The sequence below is a fragment of the Cetorhinus maximus genome, chromosome 11 (assembly GCF_964194155.1).
Source record: "Cetorhinus maximus chromosome 11, sCetMax3.hap1.1, whole genome shotgun sequence".
NCBI lineage: Eukaryota > Metazoa > Chordata > Chondrichthyes > Lamniformes > Cetorhinidae > Cetorhinus > Cetorhinus maximus.
The window spans coordinates 38,373,268-38,387,646 of record NC_135889.1 but is presented as its reverse complement, the minus strand read 5'-3'; the positions used below and the strand labels follow the sequence as shown (position 1 = coordinate 38,387,646).

At 46.6% G+C, this 14,379-nt stretch overlaps 1 protein-coding gene across 2 annotated transcripts in view; it reads right to left on the bottom strand.

Annotated features, from left to right (window-relative positions):
- Nucleotides 1-14,379, bottom strand: part of rftn2 (raftlin family member 2) — a 105,291-nt gene that overhangs the window by 38,936 nt on the left and 51,976 nt on the right. For both annotated transcript variants that reach the window (XM_078551818.1, XM_078551819.1), the window contains exon 6: nt 9,771-9,974. In XM_078551818.1, the coding sequence (XP_078407944.1) occupies nt 9,771-9,974 (204 nt within the window). The remainder of the gene's footprint in view (nt 1-9,770; nt 9,975-14,379) is intronic.

Genomic DNA, 14,379 nt, shown 5'->3' with positions numbered 1-14,379 from the left:
GGGTGATGGTTGGATTCTCTCTTGTTGCAGATGGTCATTGCCTGACATTTGTGTGGTGTGAATGTTACTTGCCACTTGTCAGCCCAAGCCTGGATATTGTCCAGGTCTTGCTGCATTTGAACATGGACTGCTTCAGGAGCAGGAGGAGTCTGAATATATGGTCAGAAGTTTGTCTTGGGGTCAAATATGATACCAAGGCTGTGAGCAGTATGGTTCAGCCTCAAGCTGTTGCCAGGGAGTGGGATGGATTTGGTGGTTGAGGACTGTGGTGGGGACTGAAGACAATGGCTTTGGTTTTTCCAATATTTAGTTAGATGAAATTTCTTCTTATGAGTATTGGATGTTGGATAGGTTATTTGATAATTAAGTGATAGTGGAGGGGTCAAGTGGTGAGATGGAGCTGGGTGTTGTAAGCATACATGCGGAATTTGATGTGTTTTTGGATGATGCCGCCGAGGGGCGCTATGTAGATGCAAAATAGGAGGGGACCATGGATAGATGCTTAGGGGTCACCAGGGGCAATGGTATGGCTATTCCTAGTTAGATAAGAATGGAAACAGCTGAATACAGTCCTACCCAGTTGGATGAAGGTGGAGAAATGTTAGAGGAGGATAGTGTAGTCAATCACGTCAAGGCTGCAGACAGATCAAGAAAGACAAGGAGGGATAGTTGACCTTTGTCAGAGTCACATAGGATGTCATTTGTGACTTTGAAAGAGGAATTCTGGTGCTGTGGCAGGGGCAAAAACCCGATTAGAGGGATTCAAACATGGATTTCCGGGAAAATGGGCATGGGTTTGGGAGGTGACAGCCTGTTCAAGGACTTGAGAGGAATCTAATGTTTCTCCTCCTCTACCAATGTTGCAGGTAGATTACAAAATTTGTGCAGTAAACAGCAAAATAATTTTTCAATAAATTTTGATACCTAAGCTGTAGAGAAAAATGCAATAGGATTTGTTCAGACAGCAGAGTCTCTGTTTCAACATGCCGAACTTGTATTTAATCAGAATTCAGATGGAGATATAATCCTCATTATACATTTATGTGAACATCTGTTTGGGAATTCCTCCCTGTTGTTAACTGCCAAAGTTCCAGGCCTTGCTTCCTAAAAGCCATTCATCCAGTTTGCTGCTCCTTGAAATAGTGCTGGCATTGTGCGCTTGCATAAAACAAAGTCATTTGGTCAGCTACTCAGGTATGTAATCACCTGCATTATTCTTTTGAGATCTGTACATTGATGGGGTGGCAGCTTTTCCTATTTATATGGGTTTCTAGGTGGTTGTTGAGTGGCTGTGTGTATATCTTAATTAAGATCCTCCACTTTAAGCAAGACTGCCAAAAGGCATAAATACTGCACCTTCTGTGGGGAAATAAACAAAATTATTGCCATGTTTATCATATATTTGCTGAATCGATGTAACAAAGTCTGACAAATGTGGTGATTATCAGCTTTGATGGCTTGAAAGGACCCAGTGACATAAAAGTTCAATACTATAGCGACTACAGAACTACAGAATGGGGCAATCCCTGTACTAGATATTGTCAGCCTAGCTGTAGGGTGTTGGTTATAGTTCGGTGTCTAAAGAAGTCTTTATAGTCATAGTAGGTTAACTTTAAGGGCAGAATCATCGCAGATTTACACTAAGTGGGGTAACGACGTTTTACCCGCCGGCTGCAATGGCAGCTTTTCACGCCGTATCGTCCCTAACCCACTCGCTGTATTAATTATGCATTCCTGGGAAGCACTGCGTTTCCATGGTGGGCGGGCTCTCATTCGCCCGCCACACCATCACCTCACCGCTTTATGACACTGGGTGCCATATTTAAAGTCCAGCCATGTTCACACCTCTCAGTGCTTCTAACCCATGACTGCTGCAAAGAAGATGTGGCCGTGAAAGGCACGGAGACTGCAGCTCCCAGGTTCAATGACACGTCCCTTCAGTGCCTTTTGGGTGCAGTGGAGGCTCACCATGAGTCCTCAACCCCCTCTCTGGCTGCAGGATGGGCAGCAACCTCCCTAATCCGGCAGGGGAGGCAGTGGCAGGGGTGGTCAGCGCCAGCGTCCTGCAAAAATGAAGACAACCATCCAGTGCCGTTACAGGATGGATGGTCTCATCTGTTCCACCAAGGTAATTCACTCTTTCGTCACTCTCAACTCACACAAACTGAAATCCATCACACGTCCCCAGGGATCTCACATCTCAGGAGACAACACCACTAACTCTCACACACACTCTCACATCTCCATCAGGCTCATACCCTCTCGAGCTTGCGTCCTCACCCTGTCAATGACTCTGCTCACCACACAAACATTCCACGCAGTGCCATGCTACTCACACTCTCTCCATCTGTTTTCATGCAGGAGAAGCTGGCTCACATCAGCAGGAAGAGGTCCAAGACCAGGGATGGAGTGGCCCAGATTAGGCCCCTCACTCACTTTGAGGAGTGGCCATCACACTGACTGGTGAGGACATGGACTGTGCCTGCGGTGACGGTGAGGTCGGCTGCAAACACCCACGTTGAGGATCCTGCACCACATCATCCCTCTCTCAACACAACTGTGAGTGCTCTCTCTCCTGCTTTTGACTCTGCTGCCATGCACTAATTATCTTCACTTTGGTTCACAGGGAGCTCTGGCTGAGGGTGTCGGTCACTTGGCAGCCAGTCCCTCAGATCCATCCAGGTCCACGCCCACAGCCAAGAGGACAGCTCCTCCATTGAAGAGCTGGAAATAAGCAGCCTGGAAGACCTGTCACAGCGCTTACCCACACCCTCCACCAGGGCAGAGACACACACCTTGGTGGAGCCTAGATCTAAAGCAGGCTTGGATTCACAATCTGGTGGTCACTGCATGGGCATGTGTCCGCAGCAGCAGGTTCGTGCAAACTCCGCAGCACTCAGAGGACTGCAGGGGAAGAGGCATCTGTGATGTCTGATCAGATGACAAGCCTCTGGATTTGGCCTTCCAACTCATCCTGGGGAGTCAGCAGAAGGCGGGGGAACATCACGCAGAGCTGTTGGAAGCCCTCAACAGAGTGGCACATGAGTCGGAGGAGTGCGTCCACCTGCTCTCTGATGAAGCGGTGCCCACATGTGCATGTATGGAGGTCTCCATGGGGAGGATGGCGGATGCCATGGAGACCCTGGTCCAGCAGAACACGGAGATGTGTGTAGACCTGTACTCCATTGCGGGAACCATGGTGAGTTCCTGCAATGGCAACGCAAGAGGGAAACGGAGCACCTCGATGTCCCCACAGGTGCTCTTTCCCCTTAAGGTGTCAGGCCGGGGCCCTTAAAGGGAGGAGGAGTGGCAGCTGGACACCCCAGGGTCATCCACTCAGGAATCTCACAGGCTCTCCTCCCACTCTGTGTCTGTTTTGCCTGTGACCCCCCTTAACATTGTCCTCTGTCACCGCAGAGGGGGCAACTGGTCAATGAGTGATTCTGGAGGAAGAAGTATGTGGCAGGGCCTTTTGGATCCTCGTGCAAGCACTCTCCCAAGCACGTGGATCCTTCACATTTCATACTCACCTCAATATCCTGAGCATTTTCAATGTTACCTGCTGGGGTTCACTTTCAGTTGTCTGTCTGAGCTGACCTGCATCTCAGCCCACCCAATGATTACACTCCCATCAGCACCTGATCTTGCCCAGCATGACTCTCGTTTCACTTTCTATTTAGACAGCATGGTCTGGATTCACTTTTTCTCAGCTCCCTCCATCTTTTCCCCTCCCCCAGTCACCCATTTCCTTTTCCCATTACAGTTGACACCCCCTGCATCACCTCCCACCTCCCCTCCGTGACCTATCAGCCACAACCCTTTTCTTTCGGGGATGTCCTGGTGAATATGCACATTCCCTTCCTTCCTGAAAATCCCACCCCCATCCACATTAACCTCCCCGATCTCCTCCTTCCCACACCCAGGGTCGGTGTCTGCCTCTGAGTCCCCACCAATCACCCTCACTGTCCCTTCTACTGCTACCATTGAACCCTCACCCTCCCACCCTATCACCTCACTCTGCCCTCGGTAATTTTCACCATTCCCTCATATCACGCCCACCATCAGTTTGGTCCCTAGGAGGCAGTCATGGACCCATCAGACCCCCTGCATGTTCACTGGACTTCCACCACTCCGGACCCCTTCCCCCCCCCAGGACACCTTCCTCCCTCTGGACTCCTTCCCCTCCTGGAACTCCTTCCCTCCCTCCATACCCCTTCCTTCCTGGAACCTCTTCTCCCTCCCTTAGTCGTCCCACACCCCCGTACTCCCCAACCCCCTGCTTGGTCCCTCCCCCTTCCTGACACCCTCAGACGCCCTTACTTTTTCTGCCACCCTTAGTCCTTCGCCCTTCCCGACTCCTTCCTCACCTCTTCCTCCGGCCTCACCTCTTCCCCCTTCCTGACTTCCTCACTTCTTCCTCCAGCTTTACTCCTTGCCCCCCCCACCAAACTCCTCTTATGCCTTCCACCCTCCTTACGCCTACCTCCCCAGTTGCCTTCTTCCCCCCTTACCCTTCCACCCCTTGCACTCCCTACCCCCCCCAACCTCATCCCCCGATACTTTCATTCCCCCCCTCCTAACCTCACACCTCTTCCTCTCTCAGTCGATCCTAGACATTCCTCTCCCACACCCTCGACCATCATTCATTGTGAGCATCGGCATCAACTTCTGTGAGCTGCTTCACAGCAGAGCCATGTCCATAAGAATCTACACAGCATGCTATGGACGTTCCTCCAGGATCCTGTTGCTGTTGGGCTCCAGCTCCTTGGATATCTGCGATGTGAACAAGGCCCTGACAGTAAGTCCCAAATTTTGCACGTCACACTTGTCAAGACGTGTTTTGCACTAGTGTGTTTTCCCGCTGATGTGGGCAGACGATCCAGTGGAGGCGGATGAGTCCGGTGGGTTGGCCTTATAATGATAAGCTGATGTATCACAATGAGGTTCCTGACATCTGATGGCAGGGAATGCGGCCCGCCATTGACAGGCTGAGCGGACAATCACAAACTGGTCTCACGACGTCGTGAAACTAATTTTTGGCCTTCTCACCAAATTGTCTCCTCATGTCACTGAACATGCCCAATGCCAGCGGGCACGGAAAATTCCAGCCTAAGTCTTTATTGACTCTTTGACTCTTAGAACTATTTACAAATATACATTAAAGGACTAGGAGCTGTCTCCATGCTGGCCTGGGTACAGGTCATGTGCTCTCTAGCATCACTGCATGGGCGGAACTGGACTCAGTCCCACATTAACCCTATATGTGCCTGATCCTTACACTACATGCATGTTGGAGTCCTGCCACACAAAACTCAAGCAGCACCAATGAAGGCAAGTCTCCTCAAACAATGCTAAGAAGGTGTGACTGGATGTAAGAATTTTGTTACTTGGTTGATTCCTTGTAGATGCCAAACATCTGAGGTGCAACAAAAGCAAATGGACTGTGGATGCTGCAAATCTGAAGTAGAAACAAAAAATGCTAAAAATGCTCAGCAGCCTCTGATTACATACCTGAACAAAATGACTTTGTTTTATGTAAGCCCACAATGCAAGCACTATTTCAAGAAGCAGGCAAACTGGATAGATGGCTTTTAGGAAACAGGCCTGGAGCTTTGGCAGTTAACAATAGGGAGGAATTCGTGAAAAGAAGCTGACATCAAAGTACAATGAGGCTTATACCTCCATCTGAATTCTGGTGGAACACAACACTGGCATTTTGAAGCAGAGATTATACTGTCTATATATGTTGAGCAGGATCTTTGCTGATAGAGGTGCAACAATGCTTGCCTTTCTTTATCTGCATAAACTAATGTCTTTGATGGCCTCTAGTGGTCCCTTTGAAAGACTTGGGGGTGGGGGGAAAGAAATCGGAGCACGCATGATACATGGTCAATCTAGTTTTGTCCAGTTTCTAGGGGGGGAGCCTAAAACAGGAATTAGCCCCTTGATTTGCATCTGGAAGAGCCCTAATACTGGTTTCAGTAAGGGACCATGAATACCTAGTAGCTGCCTTTAGCAATATGGTGGTGTTTATACCCCAGGCCCATCTCGTGTTTAATATTGTTACTTAAATTTGGGTTGGATTTCTTATTGATTATACAAAGATCAACTTCCAGTAAAAATGAATAGATTGTGAGTTCCTGCTTGAAGCCATCCCAATTAATCTAGTCAAAATGTAAAACCCTTCTTGCAGCATTCCTTTCAAGGCTCTAACAAATTTGACTCAAATAGTTCAAACTGGTGCCTTGTTAATTGCTTTCAGATGATGAGGAAATCAGTCAATGAAAGATTTTAAACAGCATTACATCCACTGGGAAACCAGCCAACTGGGGAAAGCTGTTCGTAATTGCAAAAGAATGTTGCTTTGCTGTGGTATTCTACTCTTTGTTTGCCAATTGATTCTCAAGCTGGCAACTGAAGTCACAGGGCAGAAGAATTATAGGGTAGAAATTGTAAGTGTTGTGCCTGTTTCTCAGGTACAAAATGAGCAGCCACTGGTCTGGCTACTGCATTGATTAGAGCACATTTTTAAGTGTATTACACCCTTTAAGAATGTAAATTTGGGCCTAATGTCTTTTGAAGGACCCCACTGATAACTGTGCCAGCCAGGCCCCAGCTCCATGTTGCTGATTTTAAAAATTCTTATGATAAAACTCACCCAGTGGACCCAGGTGGAGCAGGAATGCTTCTCCCACACAGTTCCTGGCTGCCACCCCAACCCACTGCTCCAATCTTCCCCCTTGGGAAGCTGCCGGAGAGGCAACTAGCCTGACACTAAGCTCTTCACTCAAGCAATTTCGCCAGGGACAGTAACGCCCCAAGCATGCCAAGGGCCAATTTCCATCAATCCTTGGGCCTCTAGTTCTGATGCGTGCTGAACACAGTGCCCAACCTGGACCCGAAAACAGCCCCAAACTAATTTAAAGGTCATAGGACTGAGAGAATAGCTAATTGAATTGTGTCAAATGTCATTTGATACAGAACTAAAAATGAAATCATTAGACTATGACCTAATCATAATCATAAGATTTGTAAACTGTAGTTAAATGGATCTACTTAAGATTCATAAAGCTAAACAAATCTAATTCTGGTGTTCCAGCTGCATTTCCCATTACAGTAGAAGCAACTGTTATGTTGCAATGTCTGCCTTATGAACCATTTAATCAAACTAGTAGTTAGCTCCTGAGAGAATAGGGATCAAAAGTAAAAGAGAATCAGTGAATGTCATACGAACATACATACAAGCAGATGAATTAGGAGCAGGAGTAGGCCATTTGGCCCCTTGTGTCTTTTCTGCCATTTGTTAAGATCAAGGCTGTTCTGATTATGGCCTTTACTTTCCTGTCCAACCCCAATACCCTTTGACTCCCTTGTCAGTCAAGAATGATCTAACTCAGCTTTAAAAGTACTCAATGACCTTGCCTCCACTGCTCTCAGGGGAAGAGAATTGCACAGACTAGGCTAATGACCCTCAAAGGAAAAAAATTCTCATTGCCATCTTAAATGGGTGATGCCTTATTATTAGACTGTGTCCCCTAGTTCTAGTCTCTCCCATAAGGGCAAACATCCTATCAGCATTCATGCTGTCAAATCCCCTCAGGATGTGTGTTTTAATAAGATCACCTGTTATTCTTCTTAACTCCAATGAATATAGGCCCAACTTGTTCAATCTTTTCTAATAAGACAACCCCTTCATTCCAGGAATAGTCGAGTGAACCTTCTCTGAACTGCTTCCAATGCAATTATGTTGTTTCTTAAATAAAGAGACCAAAACTGTACACAGTACTCCAGATTTGGTTTTACGAACACCCTGTACAACTGTAGCAAAATTTCCCTATTTATATATTCCCTTCCCCTTGCAATAAACAACATTCCATTTGCCTTCCTAATCACTTGCTTTACCTGCATTATAACTTTTTGTGATTCATGTACCAGGGCACCCAAATCCCTCTGTACATCAGAGTTCCACAATCTCTCTCCATTTAAATAATATGCTGCTTTTCTATTCTTCCTGCCAAGTGCACAATTTCACTTTTTCCCATGTCACACACAAAGGCTGTGATAATTACTGGGGTGGAGCCCTACAATGTTTGCTGGATGGCCTTCTGAGGGCACGGGAAAGCTATGTGGCCCCATTAAATCCCTGAGCCACCACTAAATAATGGTGGGCTCAGGGAAAATGGGTGTCAATTGCTTCATTAAGGAGCCTAATTGACGCGTTGCTACCGGTGTCTGGGAATCCCATGTCAGCCCCTTCTGCCCTCCGACTTAATTCGGGGAGGTTTTGCCGCTGCCGGGAGACTGATGAGGGACCTCTGCAATGATTAAGTAGACCCGGCCACCATGGTTCCTGCTACAAAAACAGAAAATGCTGGAAAAACTCAGCAGGTCTAACAGCACCTGTGGAGAGAAAAAAGAAACAGAGTTAACGTTTCGAGTCCATATGACTCTTCTTCAGAGCTGAAAAATTTCTCTTTAGCTCTGAAGAAGAGTCATATGGACTTGAAACGTTAACTCTGTTTCTTTTCTCTCTCCACAGGTGCTGTTAGACATGCTGAGCTTTTCCAGCATTTTCTGTTTTTGTTTCAGATTTCCAGCATCCGTAGTATTTTGCTTTTATCTTATGGTTCCTGCTACACTGGGATGCACTAAATCCAGCCCTATGTGTATGCAAAGGACCAAAGTCTTAAAGAACAGTAATCTAAAATTTCACACAATTTGGACAATAGCCTATTAATATGTGAAAATAAAATGAGACAGAAGAAGCAAAACATGACTTATAAATGGTTATATTTAAAGATACAAGGCTGGTTTTAATGGTGGATTTAAACTCTGTCAAGTTTGCTAGTGGCCCCCAGGAAAGTCCCTGATCGAGGGGCCCAGCATCGTGAAGTGGGAAGTGGGGGGTGGTGGGCAGTGTAGCCACTGAAAATCACTGCCCTGTCCTTGCCTCCGACCCCCTTGGCCCCCCTCCCACACCCCACACCCTGTGATCCCCATCTTGCCTTCACTCATCTTTGGCCTGGGTCCCTCGGCGATCCTGGGCCTCTGGTGGGTGTTTTGCCGCCAGCTGCTCCCACTGGCGCTAGTGGGATGTGGAGCTTCAGGCCTCTGGCTGCTCGCTGGTAACCTTAATGCCAGGGAAGGCCCAACGGTGGCCACTTAAGTGCCTTGAAGGGTCTCCCCCACAGAACTGAAAAGGGTTCTCTGCCAATTTTCTGACCGGTGGACAAGATCGCCTTCAGCCCAACAGAATCCCAGCCATACCTGAGAGCACTTACCAGAATCACTAATGGTCCAGTCAGCATCATTACCTCCAATTCCTTCTAAGCAGTGCTTAGAAAACACCTTTGAAACTCATCGAAACAGCTTCAGTGGTCTTTGTATGCTGCACTGCTCGTCATTCCTGTTCCTATGCCTTTTTCAGGGTATCAGTGAAATACTTTATAACATCCTGCCAAGTTCTTTTATTGCAAGAGATTACATTCAATCACTTCACAACCTTGATCCTTGGCCTGCCCACAGGATCTTACAAGGTAGGAATGTTTCAATGTGTGGGAGCTTGGGGATGCGTTGTTAATCAAATCACCTGCCACCCCACACACATGCACAGTTATCATCTTCAATAATTGATGATTTTAAAACCAATTTTCTAATGCAGTAACTTTTAGACAATTACCTTCAAACTAATAAAATTATTGTATCCAGCACAGATTTCACAGTATTTGCAAAAGCTTCACATTGTAAATTTTGATAAAATATATATTTACCCTTCATTGTTTCCCAGGCTATGAATGAATCAACCAATGACATTCCACTTTTATAATAAGATGTTGTGATTTCCAACCAATCTGCTTCCAGGGTACAGATGGTTTGGCCCTTCCTTGTTACTCTGAGAGATATATTGCCTTCATGGTAGGACCGCCCACTGAAGTCTTCATCAGAAGCATTGAAAACAGCAAACAGTTTCAAATCTAGAATGGCAATTAACATACTGTCAGATTATTAGAAAAAGCACAAAAAAATGAACATAGCAAGGCAACAGATCAAATATACTCTCTCTAGAGAACTACAGTTTAAAAGGTAATTTAGCAATATAGTAGGTAACTTTGACTTAACTCACACTGAGAGACTGATGACATTGGATAACACCTGATTTTACAACCCAACTGCCTGGCTGTACTTTACATTGGAAAGAGCAACTGATCCAATCCATCAGTGGGGGAAAAGATTATAAAATGGGAAGTTGATCCAGTCTTGCCAGTTTTCCACTGAATGAGTTAAGGACAATTTTTTCAGAATTGGAGGTGGATCTGCAGATAACAATAGGCAGAATCATCCCAGATTTGCACTAAGTGTGGTAGCGGGCGGGTAAAAAGACGTTTTACCCACTAGCTGCAATGGCAGCTTCTCACGCCGTATCTTCACAAACCTGCCATATTAATTATGCATTCCCGGGAAACGCACCGTTTCCATGGTGGGCGGGCTCTTATTCAACGCCACACCATCATCTCGCAGTTTCATCACGCCGGGCGCCATATTTAAAATGCAGCCACGTGCACACCTCTCAGTGCTTCCAGCCCACGGCTGCTGCATGGAAGACATAACCCCAAAAGGCAAGAAGACTGCAGCCCCCAGGTTCAATGACGCGTCCCTCGAGTGCCTTTTGGACGCACCACGTCACTGCGCCACGTCAGCATCAATGATGTAATGCTATTTTCAAATGTAAAATACCTAACCAACCTGGGAGCAAGTTTGATGCCCAATCAGCAGCGCCGGTGGCTGGACATGGATCTGGAGGGCCCTTTGAAAAGACGAGCAGAAGCCATGACTGGGTTTGCTTTTCACTGAGGGTATGTCTCAGGTGGGTGCTGAACAGGCCAGTGCTGGCATGGGGCAGGTCTGCATGGGCAGCTCCAAAACTTTCTGATGCTTCTTGGGGCATTGGTGAGGCAGCCTCTGAGAAGTGAGAAATTCTCCTCCCGGCATCTAGCAGAAGAAAGCTGCCTTAATTAAGAGACCAAAAGGGCCACCACAGAGGTCAGCAGTAGACCCAACACACGGAGGATGTAGGTCCAGTGTCACAAGAAGTTCAATCACCTGTTAAGCTCTAGGAAGGTGAGTGGCAAGCAACACCTGGTTGACAGATCTCTAACTCTGCAGCAGCATACACAGTGTCATTAGTTCTCCCTAATGCTGCTAGAGCAAGTGACCAGTTGGATCAGAGGAGCGCAACAGCTCATATCAGTATCAAGCTGGAATAGGTGAGGGAGGCCAGGCTACTCATACATCATTCTCTCTCATCCTACAGAAAAAGCAAGCACACAACAGGGATGTTTTGGCTTGAACGGTGGTGGTGTTCTGAGCTGTCACGACCTGACACTAATGGAGGAGGTGGTGCTTGACAATGCGCAGGTGCCACTGCAACAGACCATTGATGATGGTGAGACTGAAGCTGTGAAGAGCAGGGTTAGTTGATTGCATTACCTTCAGGTGAAGGGCATGGAGAAGACTCCTGCCCAATGGAAGCTGTGGTTTTTCGATCACTGTCAGCTAGTGGTTTGGCAGTGCTGATACACCTGCTGAGTTGCCCATGATCTCATCACCACCTTCCTGTGTCTCCCACATGGCCTGCAGTGGAGGCAGAGCAGAGTGGTCTTACACTGACATCACTAGTCTCCTCAATGGGGGGGACACACTGCAGGTTGTACCATCACATTATACCTCCATACCATCCCCTAGCACAGACACACTCACCTCAGAAGGAGAAGTACAGGGTGAACTACACATCATGAGTGAACAGGAGGAGGAGAGTGAGACAGTGTCAGCTTTGGGCAGCCCTCGGAGGATGGAGGAGAAGCACAGCCAAGCTCTGTTCAGTGGATGCTGGGCCTCAGGTGTCACAGACAAGGCGGGTGTTTCTGAAGCATCAGAGGCATACAAATTCCTGAATGTTGGAGATGGCTCTGTCATGGCTCAGGGATGGAGCAACTCCATTGAGAGAATGGTCACCCTCTTGGAGAGCCATACGCAGCATCATACTGAGTGGGTGCAGGAGCAGCATGCTGACATGGACAGAAAGAGTGGACTGCCCAGTGTTGCTTGGGGCAGAAATGCATGGAGTGGATGCCAGCTGCATCCCAGCCAGTGGCTTCTTCCAGTATGGAAAAGCACCATGAAAGGGCTGAGGGTGTCAAAGAGGCTGATGAGGGACCCCCCCCCAACCACCCCCCCCACACCCCCCCCCCCCCCCCCCCCCCGCCTCAGGGGGCACCAGCTTCATCCTTCACCTCCTTGATCCTTCTGACTCTGGAACCATCCTGCTGCAGGACTCTGGCAGAAGCCCATGGGTGCTCCATGATGAGGACAGAAGCCATGGGCATCTCGGTGGAATGCAGAGCCAACAGAGCAGGATGCCTCCACCTTATGTTCAGCCACAGGGGGAGCACCTTGTAGGAGTATGAGAGTGCAAGGTGTCATGCCATCAGTTGCACTTGATGGGTCACCTGGATGAAGTGGCTGTTTGCTTTGCCATTAATTTATCTAGCTATAATAATTTTAGATGATCTCAATCAGACTTGTGTGCTTTTAAAGGTTGTGAAAGTGAAATGAAGGTTTTTAGAGGGTGGTTCTAGGTTTGGTGCATTTGTATGCTCTGTGATATGGGGCAATGGTAGTGGCGGAGACCCTATTCTCAATGTCTTTGTGTGGCCATGAGATTATTCAGATGTGTGAACTCACTGGAGAACTTCTCACTTTGATGCAAGAGTTACAGTGATTTGTCATGGGCCTGAGAAGCATGTAAGTGAAATGGTGCTGAAGTAGCTGCTCTGAATTAGCGTGGCCTTGCAGCCATGCCAGCCTGCTGATTGCCTCCCCCTCCTCCCCCGAGGAAGAGTGGCATTCCAGATTCTCCTCTTCATTCAGCTTTGGATCTCTTTGTATAGTTAGGTTCAGCAGTGCGCAGCAAACGGCCATAATACAACATACCCTGGCTGGCTTATAATGGAGGGCACCACCTGCCTGGTCAAGGCAACATCATCAAGGTGTCAATGGTCTGTTCAATGCAGGAATAGGTTAGTAGATGGCTTTGGTGGTAGCACCTCTCTGGACCTATGTCTAGTGTTATGGCCACATAAGGAGGGATAAAAATTGATGCCCCCAATTTACCACTCCAGGACTGGCCATAACAGGTTTGTTTGTGAATTTAGGAGAATGAAGGAATTTTCTCAAAGTCTGTGTTAACCATTTATGTGCGGATTGCAAAGTAACAGGTCTGAAAGGCTTTCTTGAGACTTTTAAACAAAAAGGGTTAGTTTTTATTGAGTTAAAGACCCACCCAGGTAAAGATAGCAAAATATTTTAAAATGGTAAACGTACGCTTCTTGAACTTTCGTAACACACATTCACACATACACAAGCATGCAAAGTTTTACAAATTATACTGGAGGTAGTTACTTTCTTAGCCAAATTAAAAGATCAATACTGAAAAGGTAAAAGAGAATTCACGTTTATGAGTTCTCTGCTGGACACTGGCTGCAATTTTTCCAGGTTCCTTTAAATTCCAAGGGTTGAGTCGAAGCCCATGTTAAACTGCAATTGCCAGAGACAATTTTCTTTTTAATCCATAATTCATTTTTTCCAGAACTCAATGAGTTTTGCTCCTGATGTAGCTTTTGATGGAAATTCACTATCTCTGTGCTGGATTTTTAAACTGTAAGAGATAGGGCTTTAATTTGAGCAGAAAGAGAGAAGAGAATTATTTTACTCCTTCATTGGCAGTTACTCTGGACTACCCTTGCTTCAGAGTTTAATAGCTGGATAAAGAGATTTCAATCATGGTTACTAGTCACATGACCTTCCTTCCCCACAATGATTTCAGAAAGGATTTGTTTATATGATGTCTGAACCTGGGTCTTGTTCTATGTCTTATAATGTCCGAGTCATTAGCGTCTGAAAAAGTCATTATCCATTTTGATGACCCTTTTCCAGGTAGCTATTGTCCTGGTAGACTTTTGGTCTCCACTGGAGAGGTAGTCTTATAAAGATGTAAATGCTATGTCCCATTCTTTTCAATAGTTCCTTTTGAAGTGGACTTTGACACCTTCAGATGTGAAATTTCATGAGCAACATGTCAGGGCATATTTATAGTGCAATCCATATAGAAACTTTCCAGAAAAGTAGTCAACTTACAATACCAGTCATCAGGTGATGGTGGCAGCCATCTTTAGCCAGTATCTTTTCTTGTCTTTACAAAGTTGTTTTTAAACAGTTCAGTATATGTTTGGTTAGGTGCTGAAATTACAGACTGATCTCACTCAGTCACAATTCCTGTCATTATAACACTGGATACTGGATGGATGTCAGGAAACCACCTTC